The sequence below is a fragment of the Myodes glareolus genome, chromosome 9, assembly GCF_982192425.1.
Source record: "Myodes glareolus chromosome 9, mMyoGla1.1, whole genome shotgun sequence".
Taxonomy (NCBI): domain Eukaryota; kingdom Metazoa; phylum Chordata; class Mammalia; order Rodentia; family Cricetidae; genus Myodes; species Myodes glareolus.
The window spans coordinates 2,689,553-2,712,219 of NC_142034.1; the positions used below are offsets into that span (position 1 = coordinate 2,689,553).

At 49.4% G+C, this 22,667-nt stretch overlaps 1 protein-coding gene across 5 annotated transcripts in view; it reads right to left on the bottom strand.

Moving 5' to 3' along the window:
* Positions 1–22,667, bottom strand: part of LOC146893374 (E3 ubiquitin-protein ligase RNF213-like) — an 86,595-nt gene that overhangs the window by 34,705 nt on the left and 29,223 nt on the right. For all 5 annotated transcript variants that reach the window (XM_087909670.1, XM_087909668.1, XM_087909666.1 and 2 more), the window contains 15 exons: positions 21,417–21,597; positions 19,367–19,540; positions 18,969–19,118; positions 16,623–17,206; positions 15,292–15,457; positions 14,162–14,379; positions 13,831–13,971; positions 13,556–13,723; positions 11,231–12,386; positions 10,458–10,651; positions 10,153–10,308; positions 4,167–7,763; positions 2,736–2,872; positions 2,266–2,361; positions 569–687 (listed from right to left, as the gene is read on the bottom strand). In XM_087909670.1, coding sequence (XP_087765796.1) covers positions 569–687; positions 2,266–2,361; positions 2,736–2,872; positions 4,167–7,763; positions 10,153–10,308; positions 10,458–10,651; positions 11,231–12,386; positions 13,556–13,723; positions 13,831–13,971; positions 14,162–14,379; positions 15,292–15,457; positions 16,623–17,206; positions 18,969–19,118; positions 19,367–19,540; positions 21,417–21,597 — 7,237 coding nt within the window. The remainder of the gene's footprint in view (positions 1–568; positions 688–2,265; positions 2,362–2,735; positions 2,873–4,166; positions 7,764–10,152; positions 10,309–10,457; positions 10,652–11,230; positions 12,387–13,555; positions 13,724–13,830; positions 13,972–14,161; positions 14,380–15,291; positions 15,458–16,622; positions 17,207–18,968; positions 19,119–19,366; positions 19,541–21,416; positions 21,598–22,667) is intronic.

A 22,667-nucleotide genomic window follows, 5' to 3' on the forward strand; every position in this document is an offset into this window, starting at 1 on the left:
TCAGTGCAGAAAACTGACAGGAAATGAGAGTAAAGCCGGTGTGTTGTCGCTAGTGCGTGAGATCTTAGGATTCCTCCATCACAGAAGATGGGAGTCAGCTGAGAGTGCTCACCCGTGTAGACACGGAAATGCTAAGGGCACTGCTGTGTGCCAAAGTTGGTTTGTTTCTTTCTTTGTTCGTGTAATCCAGTCTTGAACCTGCAATCCTCCTGCCTCAGCCTCCAGAAATCTGGGATAGAAGTGTGTGCAATCACCGAGCTAAAACTACTGCTTCAGTAACTGGTTAAGAAACCTACCTGTGACTTACAAGTATTGTTGGGATTCAGATTCCAATTTCAGACACAGGACCACACCTCAAATACCACTTAAAGGAACACACACTAGAGCAGTGGCTCTCAACCTTCCTGACGCCGTGACCCCTTAATACAGATCTTCATGTTGTGGTGACTCCAACCATAAAATTGTTTCACTACTACGCTTAACTTATAACTGCGCTACTGTTTTGACTCAGATAGCAGACATGTGAGCCACTGTTGAGAACCTCTGTCCTAGAGTACTGTGGTCCTACCTCCATGGAACCCCACGTACGGTGTACCACTTCCCATTCGGGAAAGTTTCGTGATGAAATAAACGAAGAAAAAGTCCTTCGTTCCTTGTGTTTTGTTGATTTCATTGATGGTGGAATACCTGTTTAAAAAGCAAAACAAATGAGTACCAGGCAAGCAAACAACATGTATTGGGAGCTGGCACATGGCCTGGGAGCTGACGGGCAATCTCAGTCTCACAGTTTCAGGAGATTAAAATGCCCTTTACAACCTCATGATGACTTTGGGTTCACTTCCCCTCTTCCCAGAATCCTCTGCTCAGGAGTGCCCTTCCTTTCCTGAATAGAATTGTGTGCCCTCAGGTCCTTGCTTTGCTGTGACACAGGCTGAGGCTCTCTGGCCTTCCTATGGAGCCCTGCACACAGTGTTGAAAAGGGGACACACGCACACACATTTAGGAGAAGGGTCTGGTAGCACAGGCCTGTCACACTGCTCAGGAGACTGAATCATGAGGACTATCAGTTCAAGGCTAGCCTGGACAACTCTATGAGACCCTGTGCAGAATGAAAAGTAAAAAGAGAGGCTGGAGAGCTGGCTCAGCAGTTAAGAGCACTGGCTGCTCTCCCAGAGGAACCACGTTTGATTCTCAGCACTCACATGGCTGATTACTGCTGCCTGCAACTACAGTTCCAGGAGAGTCAATGCCCTCATCTGGCCTCTGTAGGTACCAGGTACATGTACACACAGGCAAACACACATGTGCCCTCAAAATAAAAATGATTATTTTAGAAATTAAAAAGAGGGCTATCGTAGCTCAGTGATGGAGAAGTGGTTTATGAACATGATTGAGGTTGCTGGGCACTGGTGTTGCACACCTTTTCCCAGCTCTGGGGAAGCAGAGGCAGGCAGATATCTGTGAATTTAAGGTCAACTTGGTCTACAAAGTGAGTTCCAGGACAGCCTACGTTGTTACATAGAAAAACTGTGTCTCAAAATATCAAAAAATACTTAGTCAAACACACACATCCAGGAACCACACACCACACTCACACATTATACAAATGTACAAACCACAAACATAACACACACACGCACACATCCACAAACCACACGTACCCCATTTCTACACCACTCCTTTCCAGTCTCTTCAGTTACTGCTCTTAAACTTGCAAAATATTCATTGCATTTGGAAAGCATGGCCAAAGTGACCGCAAACGTCATTCAAGGACATTGTTAACATCCCATTAAAGGGCTACTGTTCACACTTGTGTTTACAGTTTTGCTCCCCCCACAGTTTGTGTGGATGTGCATGCACGTGTGTGCATGAACGTGGAACCTAGAGATCAACCTCACGCATCAGTCCTTAGGAGAGATTTCAAGATGTCTCACTAGGACACGGGCTCTCTGATCAGGCTAAGCTTGCCCAAGGATCATCTGCTCTGTCTCCCCAGCACTGGTACGGCAAGTGTGCATTGCTCCACCCAGACTTTACGTGGGCCCTGGGGATTGAACTCAGGTCCTCTTGCTCACATGAATGTGCTAGTCCCTAGATCTCCACCTTTTTTCATTTATTTATATAGTCGTCTGCTGAAAGGAAGAGAATTTTCTTGTTAGTTTCTGTTTCTCATGGCACTGTAGTGCTTCAGAGAGAGATTCTTCTGAGGTGTGAGGAAGTGTTGGCTCCCCGTGTTGTTTCTTCTAGACAACCCTGAAAACCTACTTGGCAGAGGCTACAAGCTGGGCGCTGTGGTCGCCATCGTCAAAGTCCGTCTGGATGACAAGGATTTTACGGCTGGCTGGGTTCATTAAGCAAGAGCTGGAGGAGAAAGGGAATTAATTATCACGTGAGTTCCCTGTCCAGGAAAATGGATAAAGGAATTCCCTGATGGAGGGTGAGGCCAGGGCTACACAGAAAAAACATGCAGAGAAATGCCCTCCACCAGGTAAGCAGATGACTCCGCAGAATTTCAAATGGCCAGCAAGGCTTCCTGGGAGACAGAGGACCAGGCTGGGAAGCTCTATGAGAGGACTAGAGTAGTGGGGACAGAGAGGCCGAGCGGGAGCCCTAGGCATGACCCTGCAGAGTAAAGCCCCCCCCCCCAGTTCACTGACCAGTGCCAGTTACTACAGCCCTGCCATGGCACCAGGCCAGGCTGGGTCCCTGAGAGTGGAGCTAGCAGGGCACCTCACCGGACTTCCTTAAGGAAGGAGTATTCAGTGTCGAACTGCTGCAGTGACAGGACCGCAGGCCGTGAGGCCAGTCCTCTCAGCTCAGACTCCAAGTCTTGACAGTCCGTACTGGTCAGCAGTCTGGAGAAGGTGGTGATCTGCAAAGAGGGGGCAAACTGTTGGCCAGAAGCCAGTGGGAAGGCCATCTGCTGTTAGAACCCAGACACATGAGTTTGAACCCTGCCATGACGGGTACCCGTGTGTCCACGAGGAACACAGGCCCAGAGACTCTCCAGAGACAAGACAGGTGAGATAAGAGGAGCTATAGGGTTCACAGCACCTGGCCTGCTCCCTGAGCTTCTGATTCCCTCACACCCAAACCTGAAGCTCCTTCCTGAATCTTCTGTATTTCTAAGCAAAACCCGCAGGGAGTAAGGAGGGATCTCAGAGTACCCTATCACCAGGTGCCAATGCCCACTGCCCCTCCATGAAATCAGTAATTAGCCTGTGAGTCTGCAGCCAATCATTCCCCCCTCTCTCTCCTCTCTCTCTCTCTCATGGGTATCTTGCATGCATGTATTTCTGTGCACCCCTTGTATGTCTGGTTGCTGCAGGGGTCAGAAGGAGGCACTGAATCCCCTGGAACGAGAGTGACAGCTGGTTGTGAGCTGCCATGTGGGTTCTGAGAATTGAACCCAGGTCCTTTGGAAGAGTACCCAGGGCTCCTAACCATTTAACAATTCTCCAACCGCCCAACCATTTCTTCATTTGTTTGCTTGTTTGTTTTTCAAGACAAGGATTCTCTGTGTAGCCCTGGCTGTCCTGAAACACATTAGTAGGCCAGGATGGTCTGAAAATGAGAGATCTGTCTGTTTCTGCCTCCTGAGTGCAGGGACTATCCTGATCCTGAAACTTCTAACGGGCCTGCTTCCATGATGGTCTCTGCCTCACTGTTGTCCCACTGCCACAGTCCTTCTAGACATTCGCCTGCAGTGTTGCTCTTAGCAGGAAGGATCAAGTTCCTTAGCAGAGCCACTGAGGACCCCTGAAAGAGTTTTCTGATCGCCTCAAGCTCTACCAGTGAATTCTCCCAGAGGTTTTCAATCTCAGTCCCTTTGTCCTTGCACGTGCCTAGCCAGCTCTAGGGGTGCCTCTTAAAGAGCCACATCTGTCCTCCCACCACATGTATAGCAGGCCTCTTGTGGTGCTGACCCTGACTGAACACTGCCTTTCTAAGCTCCACACACACTGACCAACATGAGAACAGTGTGAGGTCAGGGACACTGAACTTACCCACTGTGCTCAGAACATATGGGGAGCCCAGGGTCAGCATACCCATATCACCTGTAAGTCACCCCTGCATTCAGCTTAATACAGCTTGAGTTCCTGACCCTAGGAGCCTAGGACCCTTGGATGACAGAGCAGAAGGTGAGGCTACGGGAAGATGGTCACCTCTGTGAAGACAGCCTGGCCCTCCAGATGGGCCATGCGCAGGTGGGCCTGGAGGAAGTCTGCGAAGGAGTTGTGTTGTTGCTTGTAGTAATAGTCCTGTAACAGCCGCTCCGCAGTGAATGAGCCCAGTGCGGAACAACTCAGCCGGACCACAGCATCTGGTGTCGCACAATCCAGCAGGATGAGCTTGGCCTCTTCAGACACCTTGCGGTACAGCTCCTCAGTCAGGTCCCTGGGGCCCTGCCTCTCCACGGCCTGTAGCACCACAGAGGCGCAGGCATCAGAGTGGTAGCCGATGAACGCATCTGCAGGCCTGTACTTGTGCCTGGCAATGAGCTGGTCTGCTTTCACATCTGCAAAATCGCAGGCCCACTGTTGCAGCTCACGCACAATGTCCTTCTGCCACTCCTCCAGCACGGTGTTGATGTCCAGGTAGTGCTTCTCCAGCCGGTTGATGAGGGGCACAGGGAACTGTTTGTACACCACATCTTTCTCCTCAATGACGATGAGGCGGAAGTCACTGTGGACTCGACATTTGACTCGATGCGTACCCAGTCCAAGGTCCACGTACTTCTGGCCCCCAAGGTAGACATAGTACTGGTTGAGAGCATCATACAGGCTCTCGTACAGGTTCTGCAGGTTCAGGAGCACCACCATCTTTCCCGTCTCCATGCAGATCTTCACCCGGTTGATGTTCCTGCAGATCTGGGTGTATTCCTGGTCCTGGGGAAAGCTGGAGCCAAAGATGATCTCAGGTTGCTGGCCCTCACCAAAGAGCGTCTGCTGCAGGATCTGCAGGGCCACATAGTTCCTGGTCAGCACCAGCAAGTAACGGGACTCGGCCCCGTCCAACCCCCTGCTGGACGCCCGCAGACTGCTGTGAATGTTCTGCTTGATGAGTTCCACAGTGCTGACGTCTTCCTTGTACCTGGCCCCGGGAAGACTGGCTGTAAAGATGTCCAGTGCCTGGATGTTGTCCTTCCCACTGAAGTTCCGAAGGACAGCATGAGCGATGTCTTGTGGGGAAAGCCCCCGAGTGGAAGCTTTGGCTTTGGCGAACACCATCTTGATGAGGCTGTAATAGTCGCGAAGCCCAAAGAATTCCTTGTCCTGGGTCTGACACACTGTTTCATAGGCCTTGGCAAAGGGTGCGAAATACCCTCGGATTCTGTCCTGAACCAGCCTGTCCGAAGAGCAGATGCCCTCAGCGCTCTCTATGAGCTCTTTCTCACTGGGACGGCCTCGTGACACAAAAATGCCCCGGTTCATCTTGGCAGGATCCAGAGCCCAGTTGGAAATGCCAACAAAGCCCACTTTTTTGTAGGGGGCGGGATCATCGTCAATGCACCCATCTTCCAGCAGGGGGTGCAGAGTCTTCAGGGGCATTCTGGGTGAGTCTTCTGCCAGTCCCACCTCATCCAGCACCACCACAGAGACATACTGCTGCAGTTCCTTGCCCTGCTGGAAGCGAGCACACTGTCTGAAGGTGCCGATGATCCCTTGCGGGGTGGAGTGGGGGCTGCACTGGAACGACACCAGGTGGACCTGTTTCAGGTGGCGGAAGAGATCGGAGAAGGCAGACTGCCCTTGCATGGCGTCTGCTACAATGATCTTGGCAAGGGATTTGGAGCTGCCGGGCTTCCCCACCAGGAAGAGGGGGATCTTAAGCTCTATGCAGATTACCATCATGAAGACATTCTCCTTCAATGCCACGTTCCTGGCTATGTTTGTCCTAATGGGTGCCCCCCTCAGAAAAAGATCCTGTGCAAGAGTGATCTCATCAAGAATGACCTTGCTGTCATTGTATGGTTCCGGAAAGCACCTGCCAATGGCTCTGCGGTAGGATGCTTTCTCTTCTAAAGAGGCATGGTAACACACCCCAATGGCCATTACCAGGGACCAGAGAACAGGATCTCTCTCAAAGGTGTGTTTGCTGTCACTGGATTCCTGGAGAAAGTCACGGAGCTTGCTTAAGAGCATCTCGCTGTGGTCGTGAAACCATCTGAAAACTTTGACACAGCGCTCCACATCCCGGAGGCTGACGAAACCACATTCATTCTCCCTCTTCCTCATGTACCTCTGAGAGGCAGAGAGTACATCCACAATCACAGAAGTGTGGACTTCCGTGATAAAGTCCACTCTCTGGACGATCTGACGGATGTAGAGGTTTTCAGCATAGTCATTCAGCTGTCCAAAGTCCCATACCAGAGGAATGAGGCTTGGAGGCAGAGCGTGGACGCGGTAGACCAGCTGCCGCAGCGGGATGGAGCCCAGCCTCTCTGCAGTCTCCTCTGCACTCACCCTGTATCCCAAACCTGCTGACTCCAGGCGGAGGATCATCTCCTGGGAGTGCTTCCGGTAAGGGTTGCAAGCAGCAATGACATACAGGCCAGAGTCCTCCTTTAGACGCTCACCGTCCACCGCTCCGTCGCACAGGACCTCTTTGATACAGCTCACAGCTTCCGTTGTGTTGGCTTCGTCAAAGAACAAGATGGTGTCCAGCTTGTGTTGGACTTTATTGAAGAAGGCTGTGTGCTCAGCATCCTTGACCTTGGAGTAGATCATGGATGGAGTTGTCCCTCCATGGACCTTCACCAACTTCATAGTTTCTGCCTCAACAGTACCACGCTTGAGGTCACTAAGGAATTTGATGAGCCTGGTTTTCCCACAGCCTGTCTCTCCCATAATGATAACTGGGATCCCACACCGAAACCGCATTTCAATGGCCAGGATCTTAAGCATATTGTCTGTTGTGAGTTCGTACGTTTCATCAGGGTCAATGGGCCACTCAATCCCCAGTGCCAGGCAGAGTCTTTCAAGCTTCTCATGTCTGGGCAGGTTATCAAAGTTGATATTGAAGGGCACTCTCTGAAGCTTCAGCCCATCAAACAATACTTTCGTCATGACATCTTTCTTGATGACCCTCCCATTTGAGGGATTGATGGCATCAACATAGCCATTGTTGTTGGGCTGTAAGTGAAAACCTATGAATGTCATGGTCATGCGGTCATCATTGAAGAAAACATAGGGATGGGGCTCTGACTCCCATCTTTTTCGAAGAGAGAAGGGAGCTAGGTCTTCTTCAGCAACTCCATCCATGGTGACCATGTGGTTACCGGGGCTTTGGTCTGAAGTGTGGAGAGTCGGAGTGGCAAAATCTCTCGCCATTAAGATCATGAAGGTTACCACGAAGTTCTTGAAGCCCCTGAGTGTGTCTCCAGTAAAAGCCGGGTTGCAGAAGACAGAAGCCTCACAGTCTTTGAGCTGACAGTTCAGAAACCAAGCGAAGTTGCGGAGCTCTGCCCAGGAAGGGTTGACCACGCCACAGTAAATCAGGAAGTGCTGCAGGCACTCCTCAGGGGAGCCTTCCACGGAGCCTTCTTCATACTGAAATGTGTCCAGGTTCTGGTTTTGGTGGAACCGTTTTAAATACTGGTAAGGTCTTTGGAAAGCTTCACTGCTGAACTCCCCTGGGTCCATTCCTGGTTCCGTGTAGCTCCTGTTGGGAGTCAGTTCCATGGTGATTACTTCCTTGGGAGGACGACAGGTAACTTTGGGGAAGATGTCAAGAAACCTGGTCAGAGGTGCACGTGCATTCTGCAAAGAGGAAATACATTGTCATTGAGTTTGTTAAAAACTGCCTTTGTGTTGGGGCTGGAGAGATGGCTCAATTGATAAGAGCACTCACTCTTCCAGAGGACCCAGGTTCAATTCCCAGCACCGACTTGTCATCTCACAACTGTCTGTAACTTCAGTTCCAAGGGACCTGACATCAATGGCAAAACACCAATGCACATAAGAAACAAAAAACCAACCGCAGCAACAAAAAGTGCTTTTTCTGTTGACCTTTCGAAGTCTACACAGGATTTAACCATTTACGCTGTCTCCACAGGCTGGCATCTTTTGCCTGCTGCTGCTTTAGAGAAGTGCATTAGAAGACACATTCTTACCAAGGAAGCCTTTTCTAACAATTCTTCAGTCCCTGCTGACCAGAACCACAGCTTCTTACATCAAAACATCACTCAGACATCCCTGATGCGTCTTTACTTCCCTCTACACGGCACAAGTCAGGTCTCTACTGTCCGTGTTACTCTCTGCATGCTAATCTTACAAGCTCCCAGAAAATAGTCTACTGAGCTCTGCGCACTCAGTGACTTGAGTTCAAATGTCACCATAATTTTCTCCAAGGCACATGGTCATGTCTGTCACAGCAATATTTCACGAACCTGGTACCAACTCTTGGTTTAGTTAGAATTTATATTGCTAATATAAAACCCCATGACCTAAAGATACTTGGTCAGGAAAGGGTTTATTTCATGTTACAATTCTCTCCATTACTGAGGAAAGTTAGGGCAGGAACTCAAGACAGGAACTGAAGCAGCAGCTAGGGAGGACACTGCCTACTGATTTGTTCTACAAGGTTTGCTCAGCCTGCTTCCTTGTGCCATCCAGAAGCACAGGCCTACGGTGGGATTCTTCTCCCACTCCCTCATGGGCTGGGCCCAGCTACATCAATAATTAATTAAGAAAATGCCCTACACTTGGAGGAGACCACTTCCTAAATATAACACCAATAACACAGACACTGAGAAAAACAAATAATAAATAGAACCTCCTGAAACTGAGAAGCTTCTGTAAAACAGAACAAAATGGCAGCCTACAGAATGGTAAAAGATCTTCACCAAGCCCACATGGGACACAGGGCTGACTCCAAAATATACAAAGAACTCAAGAAATCGGTCATCAAAACAACAAATAATCCAATAAAAAAAATGGAGTACAGACCTAAACAGAGAACTATCAACAGAGGAATCTAAAATGGTTAAAAGACACTTAAAGAAATGCTCAACATCCTTAGTAATCAGAAAAATGCAAATAAAAACAACTCTGAGATTCCATGTTACACCCATAAGAATGGCTAAGATCAAAAACACTGATGACAACTTATGCTGGAGAGGTTGTAGGGAAAAGGGAACACTTCTGCATTGATGGTGAGAATGCAAACAGGTACAGCCCCTTTGGATGTCAGTGTGGCGATTTCTCAGAAAATTAGGAAACAACCTTCCACAAGAACCAGAAATATCCCTTTTACGTATATATCCAAAGGATGCTCAATCATACCACAAGGACATGTGTTCGACTATGTTGATTATTTGTCATTGCCAGAACCTGGAAACAACCTAAATGCCCCTCTACCAAAGAGTGGATAAATAACATGTGGTAAATTTATACAATGGAGTACTACACAGCAGAAAAAAATGACATCTTGAAATTTGCAGGCAAATGAATGGATCTGGGAAACATATTGAGTGAGTAACCCAGACCTAGAAAGAAAAATATCATATGTACTCACTCCTAAGTGGCTTTTAGACATAAAGCAAAGAAAAATTGGCCAGCAATTCACAAACCCTAGACAACAAAAAGGACCCTAAGAGGGACATACATGGATCTAATCTACATAGGAAGTAGAAAAAGACAAGAACTCCTGAGTAAATTGGGAGCATGGGGATCATGGGAAAGGGTAGAAAGGGAAGGGAAGGAAAGGAGGTGAGCAGAGAAAAATATACAGTTTAATAAAAACAATTCAAAAAATAGTTAATTAAAAAAGAGAAAATGGGGGGCTGGAGAGATGGCTCAGAGGTTAGGAGCACTGCCTGCTCTTCCAGAGGTCCTGAGTTCAATTCCCAGCAACCACATGGTGGCTCACGACCATCTGTAATGAGATCTGGTGCTCTCTTCTGGTCTGGTGGCACACATGCAGACAGAACACTGTATACATAATAAATAAATAAAATAAATCTAAAAAAAAAAGAGAAAATGGCCTACAAACTCGCCTTGACTACAGGCAATCTTATGGAGGGATTTTCTCAACTGTGGATCCCCCTTCTAAGATAACTCAGGCTTGTATCAAGTTGACAAGAAAGAAACTAGAATAAGTTTTGCTTCACCACAGCAAACCTTTGTGTTTGTTTTTCTTGGTACTCACCAGTTTAGAAGACCTCTTTGGCTGTACGGAGGGCTCTTGTGAGATTTCAACCACATATAAATGGCACGGATTCCGAAGCCACATTTTCCCACTTGTATCCATTAGGTACTGCAGAATGAGGAGTTTGAAAAGAAAGACAGGAATCCCAGTCTGGACCTGCAGAAGGAGACACAGGACTGTGAGGGTGTAGCCTTGACAGGGTGACATTGATCAGGACTGTGTGTGGAGGGAGGAGGCAGTCAGGACATGGGAACCATGTCTCCCGGCGGGGCTGGCACTGGGAGGTGATGATGTCAGACACTTACTGAAGTGCTGACATCAATGTGGACTATCATAGGCATCTTCTGAGAGTCCCTCTCCAGGAACGGCAGGAGGGAGCTCAGGACCCGGCTCTCGTCTACCTGAGGGTCCATCAGGCGAATAGTTTTCAGAGGCGCCTTTTTGTTCTTTAGCTTCATTTTCAGGTTTTTGTGCAATCTGTTCACGTACAGCGACTTTCCTGCAAGGAACATGCGGAAATCAGACCCCAAGTCTACAGACAGAGAGGAAGACAATATGGAGATGTCGTGGAAGCTACTCTCTGTTTAACTCAAAATGCATGCAATGCACCATCACTGCTAACTGGCTTCATGTCCTTAGAGTCTCCAGGTTCCCTGTCTACCGCCATTGACGAACTTTGCCTTGTCCTTGCTGGTGCACCTAAGTCAGCGAAGGCAAGAGCAAGGAGGAACAAACTCTCCCAACAGGACAGTGTGGTTCAGGGAAGATTGGACGGGATGAAGGAAGAGACAGCAACCAAAGGATAATGAGAGTTTCTGCTCAACCACAACCGACTTGGACGTAAGGGGCCAGGGATTTGCAGAGGAATTAAAACTGCAGAAAGGCTCCTGAGCGGAGGAAATGGGCTCTCAGGAATTGCCAGTTTTCACAACTAGGCGAGAAGAGAAACTGTTCTACAGTTAAGGAAGAGCAAAACCCCCGAAGAAGGGCTTCATCTCAGTGTCCCTGCTGGAAAAGGAAGCGTCATTGGGCAGTGTCTGGTAGAGAAGCCCTCTCCACCCCCAGGCTCTTTAATTACCAACACCAGCTCTTTCAGAGGTCACGATCCCGACACACATCCGGTCTCTGAATACAGCCGCTGCCGACAGGGTCTGCTTCGGGACCTGATAATGGTTCTCCAGGTAGGCCTGGATGTCCGGCAGTGGGGCCTGGGGCACCAGGGGGACTTTGTGCTGGCTGAAGGTGGAGGGGAGGTAGCAGTGCTCCCGGGCAGCATCACAGATCATCACCAACTGGTAGTCTTCACGGTGGCGCTGTGCGCACAGGCTCTGGAAGAGCTCCTCGGCCCGGCAGCCCACTTCATAGCTCAGCTGGTCTGCGAACAGCAAGCTGTAGAGCTTGTGCTCCTGGGAGCCCAGCGTGAGGCAGCGTCGCAGGAATAGCTCCACCTCCTCCACTGTGGTCTCCGGGGTGCAGAGCAACACCTCATCAAAGGTGGGCAGAGGCTGTCTGGGGGCCTGCATATAGATGGCCAGTGTGGCCAGCAACACCTCAGAGTGGCCACACAACACCAGGTTAGGCTGGCCAACCTGCAGGCCTTCGGGGAGTGGTCGCTCCACAGGACAGTCACGCCGTGTGGCCAGCTGAGCCAGGCATCTACCCAGGGCATCCAGGTCCAGACAGTTGGGCAGGAAGGCACTCATGCACTCTGTGGATTGCTCCATGATAACACGAAGCTTGCCCATTAAACTGGACTCAGAAAGTAGCTGCTGAGGCAGCTTTTCCACGACCTCCCTCAGGCAGTGTCTGGCAGCATCGCTTTCACAGGAACTGGTGGCTTCTAAGATGTCATGGACGGCGCATTCGCCTGTGATGAAGGACAGCATCATGAGGGCAGCTTTGCTGGGTCTGGGTTTCCTGAGCTCACTGCTCAGGTAGACCAGCTGCTCAGCTGTGTAGAAGTTGAGGTAAAAGTGTTTGGCTCTCTTCTGGGCAACTACTGTTTTCCAGTGGTTTAGGAAGTCCTCCATCTGCCTGCAGAGGGCTCCCAGGACCTCGATGACATCGCCACTCTCTGCCAACTGGCTCACCAGCTCCAAGCCAAAGTCCATGCGGATGGAGATGCCCGACCTGGGGCAGCAGTAGACCTCAGCAGTCCAAGACCTAAACAGCATGTTTCCCGCGCAGTGCAGGTTTATGAAGGCATGCACAAGCCACTGCATGCTGCTGAAGACCTGGGGGAAGGGAGCCATGAGGTCAAGGCATAGCACAGGGCTGCAAGGAAGAAGAGACACTAATCTACACACACCTGCCCACACACAAACTACACACACCAGACCACACACTAACCTACACACCCACCCACACACTAACCTACACACCCGCCCACTCACTAACCTACACACCTGCCCACACACTAACCTACACACCCACCCACACACTAACTACACACACCTGCCCACACACTAACCTACACACCCACCCACACACTAACTACACACACTCTCCTACTCACTAACCTACACACCCACACACACACTAACATATTCATGCCCACCCACACACTAACCTACACACACCCCCACACACATAACTCGCACGCACCTGCCCATTTACAGCTCCAAGATCTGAGGCTCAGGTCACTGGCTCACTGGAGTACAATTTTCACAAAAATCTACCTAATATCCATCACACAACAGCGCTTCCTTCCATAGTTACATGGTCAGCTGGATGAGAGGCCTCCCTTTCTTTTTCTTTTTCTCTTTCTGCCTTTTTAAAGAAAGAACTCACTACGTGGCTCTTTCTGTCCTTGAGTTCCCTATAGAACCAGACTGGCCTCACCCCCATCTCTGCCTCCTGAGCGCTGGGATTAAAGGTGTGTGCCACCATGTCCAGGGAAAGAAAAGGATGTCAATGTATAGACTGTGCACAGGTGCATGCGTTTGTATGTGTGTAAGCAGCTTGCAGGTGTGTGTGTATGTGTGTGTGTGTGTATATGTGTGTTGTGACTATGTGTGTAAAGGTAGGGTCTCATGTTCCCAGGTGGGCCTCAAACTCAAGATCCCTCCACTTCAACAGCCACACCACAGAGTTGCCAGTTTATACAGGAAGCAAAGTGATGGTTTCCCTCTAGGACTGTCGAGAGGTCATCTCATCTCCACAGCTCCTCCTGAGGCTCTTGAGGAGGACCTGTTGCTCTTGGGTCTGCCCGGCTTCAGATACTTCTCTGGGGTTGTGGTTTGTGGTGCCATGCATCCGGCAGAGCCATTAGCACCACCCTCTGGGTATCTGAGCAAAGCTCTGTGTCAACCCAGACATTTCCACAGCTCAGTAAGGAAAGCATCTGGGCCAGCATGAGGCCAGAGCCACCCAGTGGGGCAGCGGCACAAACCCAAATGCTCACCTCTGCAAACTTCTCCACCTCTCCGCTGCTGCTGTGGTCTTTCTTCCCAGACATGAGCATGAGCTTATTTAAAAGCTCCTTCAGCTCTTCTGTGGAGTAGCTGCGCAGCCCCTCCTGGGCTCCACGGTTTTCTGGGAGGAGGAGGTGTAGGACAGTGTCTGGGGAAATCTGGGAACCAGCACACACTGGAAAGTTAGTTTCTGGTGCAGAGCCCATGAGTTTATAGCCAAGATCACAGGGTCGCGCAAAACTTCACCAGGATTTGGGAAGCTCACCTTCTGACCACCTTTGGGTGCCCTAATCACATAGATGCCCCTGTTGTTGATTGCTGTGGCCAGGGACAGAGACGAGAGCTCCACAGACCCGTGGCTTTCCTTCACTGTCTTCAGCCACTCCAAATTTCTGGCAGAATCTTGCTATTGGTACAGAAGCAGGCAACGGGCTGGAGTGAGAAGCCATTTTCTCCTTGTCACCCCCCACCTCTGCTCTTGCTGGGGTACAGCTGCTGTACACCCTGCCCACACCCACGCTTTGTCCCTGTGCTCTGTCTTGTTCATTAAGGCCCCGTCACTCAATATATCTGTATTGGATCCCGAGTCGACTCACCAGCTTACTGGGCAGGTGCTGATCATTGTCCAGGGCCCTCCAGAGCTCCTGCAGATGATCCACAAACCCATAGAAATCTGCGCTTGAGTCCATCTTATACAGCAGGGAGGCGTAGCCCTGCACGGCGTCATGGAAACAGGCCACCCGGTCCACGTCAATGTCGTTCTCCCCGGCTGAGATGGAGGCCAGGTCCACAAACACCTTGAGTTCATTGATGTCTTGAGAGGAAAGAGGGGAGGTAGGCATGTGACCACACTGAGTTTGGGGCAGAAATCCTAAATGAAGCTATAATTGAGCACCAAGGTAATGTCTTGTTTCTTCCACTTTCTGATTTGCTAAGAATGTGGAACATAATAATGAATCTATTTACTGATAGCTACCCTTTGTCAGACAACAGTGTCCCAGGCATTATGCTAGGCTTGCTGTGCACCTTACAGCCTTGAATGTACTATACCACGTCACTTAAACCACCCAAACGTAGAGTCGTGGGCTCATCTGGAAAAGAAGATGCTGACGAGAGAAACTGAGATAACCCTCCACAGGCTTCTGCCCACTCAACAGGCACGCATGGAAAACCTTCATGAGCGAGTTACAGAAAACTTCTCTGGGCAAGTCCTGTCTTCTGGAAGAAAAGATTAAGTGGGGAGGGGAAGCCGGAGAGATGGCTCATGGTTAAGACCAATTGTTGGTCTTACGAGGGATCCAGGTTTCATTTCCAGCCCCTACCTTGTGGCTTTCAACCTATTTTAATTTCAGTTCTAGAGGACACTATACCCTCTTTAGATCTACAGAGGAACCAGGCACATATGTGGCACACATACATACATGAAGAAAACACTATTACAAACCAAATAATTAACAAAAAATAAAAATAATATTTTGAATGACTTTCAGCTATTTCCAGTCAGCAGTCATACTGCAGTAAATGATAAAAAAAAGTTTCTACACAAGAGCCTGAGGGACATTTTCTGAGTAAAATAAATCCCAGTGAATGAGACAGCGAAGGAGCAACTTTCCTGGCCTTTATACAGAAGGCGACCAAGGGGATATATTTCCTTAAGTACCAGAACCTCATAGAGAACCATAGGTGCCACCTGCAGGACCCAGGCAAGCATGAGAGCCGGCCATACCTTCCAGGGCCTCATGAAGCCAGTCCACAAGTTCCTTTTGTCGAGAGAGTTCCTCCAGGCAGCGGCGTCGCGGTTCACTGATGTCTTGGAGCAGCTTCTTGGCCCGGATGAACTCTAGGCTGATCTGCTTCAGTTCCTCATGGCGAAAGGCCTCGAAGGAATCTGCCTGGAAGATGAAGTTCAGCGTGCACTGGTTCTGGTTGGCCAAATCTAGTCTTCAGGTAGCCACCACATAGCAAGACTGAGGCTCACTTAATGGAGAACAACAGTACCCTCTCCTCCCTGGTCAAGGTGGCCCTTGTTCTTCTGCCTCCTTGCTTGTCTCACTCCTCCCACTGCACGGCGAAGATTACATGGTCTTTGAAATCTGTGCCTCTTCCTAGCACTACCAGATCTCTCTCTGTACATACATACTTCTGTTTTACTGGTCCAGCAACAGGTCCACAGGCGACTATGGTGGTACAGACCTCTTATTTCAGAACTTGGAGGAAAAGACAAGTGGATCTCTGTGAGTTCAAGGCCAGGCTGGTCTATATAGCAACAGCCAGGACACAGAAAAACTGTCTTAAAATGGAAACTAAAGACCATCTCAGTTCTGCTGGGGGTGATGTGTTACTTGCTGCTGCCTACAGCTGATGCAGTTACGACTGGGACAGTTGTCTGTCCGTCCTTCCATGATCAGAGTCATTGTTAAAGAACAAGGCAAAAGGGGCTGGAGAGATGACTCAGAGGTTAAGAGCATTGCCTGCTCTTCCAAAGGTCCTGAGTTCAATTCCCAGCAACCACATGGTGGCTCACAACCATCTGTAATGGGGTCTGGTGCCCTCTTCTGGCCTGCAGGCACACACACAGACAGAATATTGTATACATAATAAATAAATAAATATTTTTTAAAAAAAGAACATGGGAAAAGAGGCCATGAATTTGAAAGAGAGGAGAGTTGGAAAAGGGAGAAGTGAGTAAGTATAATCTCAATAATAATAATAATAATAATAATAATAATAATAATAAATTTGGCCTCCTCTTCTAGAATTGCTAATCCCTGATGGATGTGCTGAAACTCACTGGCTCAGGAGTTATCACGTTAGTCAGGAAGAAAGCTTTGCTGTCCATCTGCTCCACCATCACCATCAGCCACCCCGTCCATCTGCTCCACCATCACCATCAGCCACCCCGTCCATCTGCTCCACCATCACCATCACCATCAGCCACCCCGTCCATCTGCCCCACCATCACCATCAGCCACCCCACCCCAGGCCAGAAAGAAACCCTGGCTCTCAAGAACATCCAGGTTGGTCTTCGCCCCTCAGGAGGACAAGCAAACAACTTACGAAGTTTAACAACTTGTCAAGAACACTGAAGTCGCCGGTCACGCCCAAAGTGCTTCGGACCTGAAAGATGACCTTGGCGGAGCTGACGGCCTGGTGCAGGCTGTGGTATTCCTTGATCTGTGCAACACGCTCTGGGATCCAACCTTTCTGCTCGTGGGGATCCACAGCGCACATGCAGTTTAGGTCAACAGTCAGCTCACCATATTTATCTACAAAGTCCCTGAAGATGTCATCAACTTCAGCAAAGGTGATCTCTCCTGACTTCAGGGTCTCATAGAGCCTGTAGAACTTCTCATAGCAGGGGTGGTACAGGCGTTCACAGGCTTCCGAGAGCAATAATTTCAACTGTCTGGGGTTCTGATTCAGAGTACTCAATGACTCTGCCGTCTCTTGCCAGAAGACTTGGAAGATGTGGCTGTCTTTCAGGGAGTCTAGCTTGCTTGCGATTTCTCGGATCTCAGGACTCAGGGAGTAATGAGTCTTCTTTTTGCGGGGAGTCGAGTCCGGTAGGTTTATCAATGCTTCATTGAGTCTCTTATTGCTGAGGTCTTGAGAGTGTATTGCCTCAATATATCCAAAGTCCACTACGGAAACCGGAATGAAAGGTTGGATGTTAAGCCTCCGATAATAGTAGCATGCGATTTCTCTTTGATCACACACACACACCCATTCTCGCTTTTTGAGACAGGTTTCTCTGTGTCCTGCTGGCTGTCCTGGGACTCACCCTGAAGACAAGACTGGCCTTGAACTCAGAGATCCGCCCTCCTCTGCCTCTTGCCACCACTGCCTGGCATCACTTCTCTTTCTCAGTAAGGGAAAGAAGGTCTGAATATGTAGCCAGGCTGGCCTTCAGCTAATTATCCTCCTGACTCAGCATCCTAATGTCTGGGATTGTGGACATGCACCAGGATGGGCAGAACTAGAGCTCTATTTTGGCACTGGGGACAGATCCTCCGACCTTGCAGCATTAGACAAAGGCTCGACTACTGACACAGCATTAGCCCGGTCTCTGGTCGCTTCTCTAAGAAACTCAGATACAACCACTTGGATCATTTACTCTGTAGAACACGCACATCTTTCCCCCCTCCTACCTTGGTTTTGTTGTCAGTTTTCTCAAAGAGGAAAACACTGTAAACTCTGGGTAAAGGGTCAGGTGGAAAACAAGCACCTACTCTCTCTCACTCCCTTCTAAAGCCCAACTAATTATAAAATAGGAATTTTATCTTTAAGTCAGAAACTGCCCAGGCACATACTTTTCATTCTAGAATTCAGGAGGCAGAGGCAGATGGATCTCTGTGGATCTGAGGGTAGCCTGACCTACAGAGCATCCAGTGAGGGCAAACATGTCACACACACAGAAGCAGTAACCAGGACTGCCCCAGGCTTCCCAGCTGCACCAGAGACACAGCCAGGAGCACAGCATCCTTCCTAGGGCAGTGACTTAAGATCTCCCTCTGTTCCCAGCCAAGCAGTGCACTGGAACTAGGGCAGACAGACATGCACTCACTCAGACAGGGAGCGCCTGCCTCTTTCTCAGGATGGTAGCTAAGCTGTGTCTGCCAGATGCAGAGTCGGCCAGAGGGCAGGGATATATATGGGAACATAGTTGGGAAGAGGCACAGATGACACCAGCAGGGTTAAGGGAGAGCCCACGGCAGCTCACCCATCTAGTGATGATGAGGGTGAGGTGCCCATCTCAGGAGAGTCACATCCTATGATGGGTGTCAGCAGATAGTTCTAGGACATAAAAGTTAGAGATGCTTGCGGGCATGGAATACAGAGGTGATGTGGATTCCCTCTGGCAAAGGCAAGTGAGCTTGGATTAAAATTTTTTGATCACTGGAACCCATATATATGTCAGGTGGGTGTGGCAGCCTGGCTGTATTTCTAGACTGGAGAAACTGGGATGGAAGAATCAACAGAGCAAACTGGCTGGCAAGGCTAGACACAGCAGAAAGCTCTGGGTTTGACTGAGAGACCCTGTCTCACTGAGTAAGGTGAGAGAGGGTGGTGGTGGTGCAGGGCTTCAGTCCCAGCACTGGAGAGGCAGAGGCAGGGGGATCTCTTTCAGTTAGTCAACAAGTGAGTTCCAGGACAGCCAGGGCTGTTACCCAGACAAGCCCTGTCTCAAAAATAAACAACAACAACAAAATGAATAAGGTGAAAGAGGTCTCAAGAGTGACTCCCAGTATCTACCCTGGGTCTTGACATGTCCACGCAAATACATATGCTTATGTCCCCATATCATGCAAATTTTTAAAAACTGTCTTAAAGCCCCCAGCTCTGCTACTGTGCCCCGTCATCACTGAGACCCCACACTTCCTCAGTACCACTCCTGGTGCGCACCTTCCACGAGGTGTCTCACTCTCCCAAACTGCCTCAGGAGGCTCTCCACGTGTCTCTTCTCTCGCTCGAGGAACAGCAGATCATCCTGTCTCCCGGCCAGCAAGTCCTCCAGGTCACAGGCCTTCTCTTGGCGTGGCAGCCGTACTCTATCTGAAAAGAAAATTAACCGCTCACACAGTCCTGCCTGTCTCCCATGTAAGCGCTTTCTGCTGCCTCGCTCTGCACACACTGCACAGTCGGGCAAGGAGGAGGGACCAGGAAGACTCCTGCTCAGCCAGTCTGTGAGGACAGTGGATTCACGTACTTGGCAGCCATCATTTCACTGCTTGTTCATGATACTCCTCAGAACAATAAACCACAGCTTCTCAATGTGCTGACAATCTCAGCTTCATACTTACTTAAGTTCCAGATGTCAACAAACTGACGCTTGTGTTTAAGGATCAACTCCAGCTGTCCAATCACGATGGTGCCATCCTCAAGTTCCTCTGCAGCCTTTTGGAATACAGACTCAGCCGTGGCCATCAGCTCCCTGCCTTCCCCCGTGATGTTCTCTAAGATTTTCTCGTTGCTTCCTGACCAGAGGGAGAGCACATAGTTCAGAGCCTGGGTCTCCTGACCTCTTCGATTCCCACCAGGCATCCCTGATGACTCTGATGGTGCAGCGGCCGTCGGGCCGTGTTCTCAGTGTGACAACACTTGACTGTGCATGGCTTCAGGTTCCGCACATCCTGACCACCATTCCCCGCTGTCAGGTAAAATGGGTTAACTGTCAATCAGTCTAGATGGAAAGACTTTCAATACATTTACTTGTAACCCCCAGAAAATTCCTCCCCTGCTATCATTATATTTGTATTAGAACAGAATGATTGTCTGTATCATCAGAGACAAAGTAGTCTTATCCATCATTGTAAATCCATAAAACAGCTGGGCATGGCAGCACAGGACTCTAAGGCAGAGACAAGCAGAGTGTTAGTTCATGGCCACCCAGGTCTGCACAACCTCCTATAGACCAGCCAAGGCCACATGGAGAGACTCAGTCTCAGGAAAACAGCAGCAAAACATGAAACAACTGAGATGCTATTCGGCAGGTGAACAGGGTGAGATGTCGTGGTAGTTCTGCAAATGAAGTTATTCTGTGATGAAAACAGAACTCAGCGGCTGAGCAATAAGAAGACAGGGAGGCGCTTCCAATGGAAACTCCTGTGAAAGTCGTCTCTAAGACCACACTTATGGGTCCAGCTCTGGGATCTTCTAGAGAACAAACCACAGGGTAGTAAAACAGCAGGGCCGCAGATCCTGGGGGCAGTGAGCTCATTGTGTCGGCACTGTGATGCCCCAAACATGCCAGCCTGCATGTGTTAAAGCCAAGAGAGCACCTATGACCCCACAGACTTAGTGTGCCAACACTGAACAGCTCATCCGAGATAAAGGACACCCACATTCCAGGTGTGAACAGCCACACATGGCTGCTGAAGGAGCCTGTAGGAGCCAAGTTTGCTGATAAATTTTTCTAGAAAACCTATTAATTGAAAAAACACACTTGTGATACTTCCAGGTGAACAGCAAATACAAATGGCACCCACATTAGCACTTAACACTTTTGGCCTCATGCCTCACAAGCTGTTGGGGGGCAGGTCCCTGTTTGGGCTATCAAAAGATCTGGTGAGCATTAAGTGAGCATTAAATTCGCCTGGGCTTTTAGTTCAAACCCAGCACATTCCTGCTCCAAGATCTAAACACAACAGCTCACAGAAGACATGTGAGAGATTTCAGGGGAAGTCCTAACACTCGGGTCTGTGTGTGCTGGGAGGGTCAGCTGGGAGTTCCTGTTCTGTATGTCAATCAGCACTGCTCTCAAAGGGACTGCTCTGAAGGCCTCCTGAGCTTGTCTAGTTTTCGCTCTTGTGTGTGTGTGTTTGTGTGTGTGTGCGTCCACACATGTGCATACACGGTATGTGTGCATGCATATGTAGGCAGTCCAAAATCTCTCTGAACCTGAAGCTTGGCTTGTAGCAAGAAGCCACAGGTATCCTCGGACTCCATCCCCTACCCTGATGGGCCATCTCCCCACTCAGCGGGCCCTGTACCCGCTGGGCCATCCCTCCCAGCCCAACTGCAATTCTTGCTGCTCTCGGCGTCTGCAGAGCAAAGCCAGTCAGTGTCCACACTGCACTTCCCGTCCCTTCTCCTGGAGGCTGAGGCCCTAGACTGTCGGGGGCAGTGCCAGGCACAGCATGGCAGCAGAGCAGCTAGGATGGAGCAGCTCTCAGTCAGCTGTGACGTCAGCTGTCAGGACGCCCGTGCCTGTCCTGGTCTCGGGCCCACCATCCAGCTGCTTCCTCTATCAGCACAGAGCAGCGGGATGTCAGGTCTGCTTTTCTGCCCCGTTCTGCTCCCAGAGGCCAAGAGGACGCCCTCCCCAGGCTCCCCGCAGCCGCCAGCACATACCACACAGTTTGAAGAGTTGCCTCACATCTGGCCACATGAGCAGGTATTTGAGGATCCCATCCATGTCCGACACAGCCTCCCCGTTGTGCTTAGGCCAGGACTTGGTTATCACAGCGGACAAGAGAGTACCAAATTTCTGCAGATCTGGACAGGAGAGCCCCTCAAGGACACTGGTCTGAGACTATAAAGAAAGTGAGTAATAAAAAAAAAATGTAATAATGTCTTATTAGTTTGTTTTAAAATAAGAGAAACGTGAAAAGTTGGTGTGGTGGTACACAACAGTAATCCTAGCATTTGAAAAGGAGTCTAGCCTTGGCTACACAGAAAACACTGAGAGCACGTACCTGCTCCCTTGGGAAGATCACAGCTTCCATCCCATTCCCTTCTGACTGAAGACAAGTTTGCTGAGTTCTACTGTCTTTGGGGTTGCTTTATTGCAGAGTGGTTTTGTGGTTTTATTTTTTAATTGCAACCTTTTTATATTATAGTTTTGCTTTTTAAAGTTATTCTTTCAATAATGTTTTAAATCAAAGTGGTTCACAGAGTCTTCAAGGAAAATGCACCAGGTGGTGGTGGCGCATGCCTTTAATTCCAGCACTTGGCAAAGGGAGGAGGCAAAAGCAGTTGGATCTTTGTGAGTTCAAGGCCACCCTAGTCTACAGAGCTTCCGGGGCAAACTACAAAGCTACATGGAGAAACCTTGTCTCGAAAAACAACAACAACAAAAAAAAACAGGAAAAATGCTCACTGGGGTTTGAATCAGTGGTTAGAGCTTGCCTAGCATCTGTAAAGCCCTGTTCAATGTTCAGCACTTCACAAAAGGAAAAATATGTCATAGAAATTGTGCTATTTCTGGACAGAAAGATGTCACAGTGGGTGAAGGTGGCTGCTGCCAACAACGTGAGTCAATCCTTGGGACCCATGTGGGGGAAAGAGAGAATGAGCTCCCCCACAGAGAAGTCCTCTGTTCTCCATGCACATGCCCAACACACACACACATACAGAGAGAGAAAAGCAATATTCCAAATAATAAAACATTCACACACACACACACACACACACACACACACACACACACACACACATACACACAGAGACAGAGAGACAGAGAGACAGAGAGAGAGACAGAGAGAGAGAGAGGGAGGGGAGAGAGAGAGCAATACTCTAACATAATAAAACGTTAATAGGAGAAAGCTTAACATGCTTTGAGCCCTCTCATCACACACGTGACCAGCAGAGCTCTGACACGGT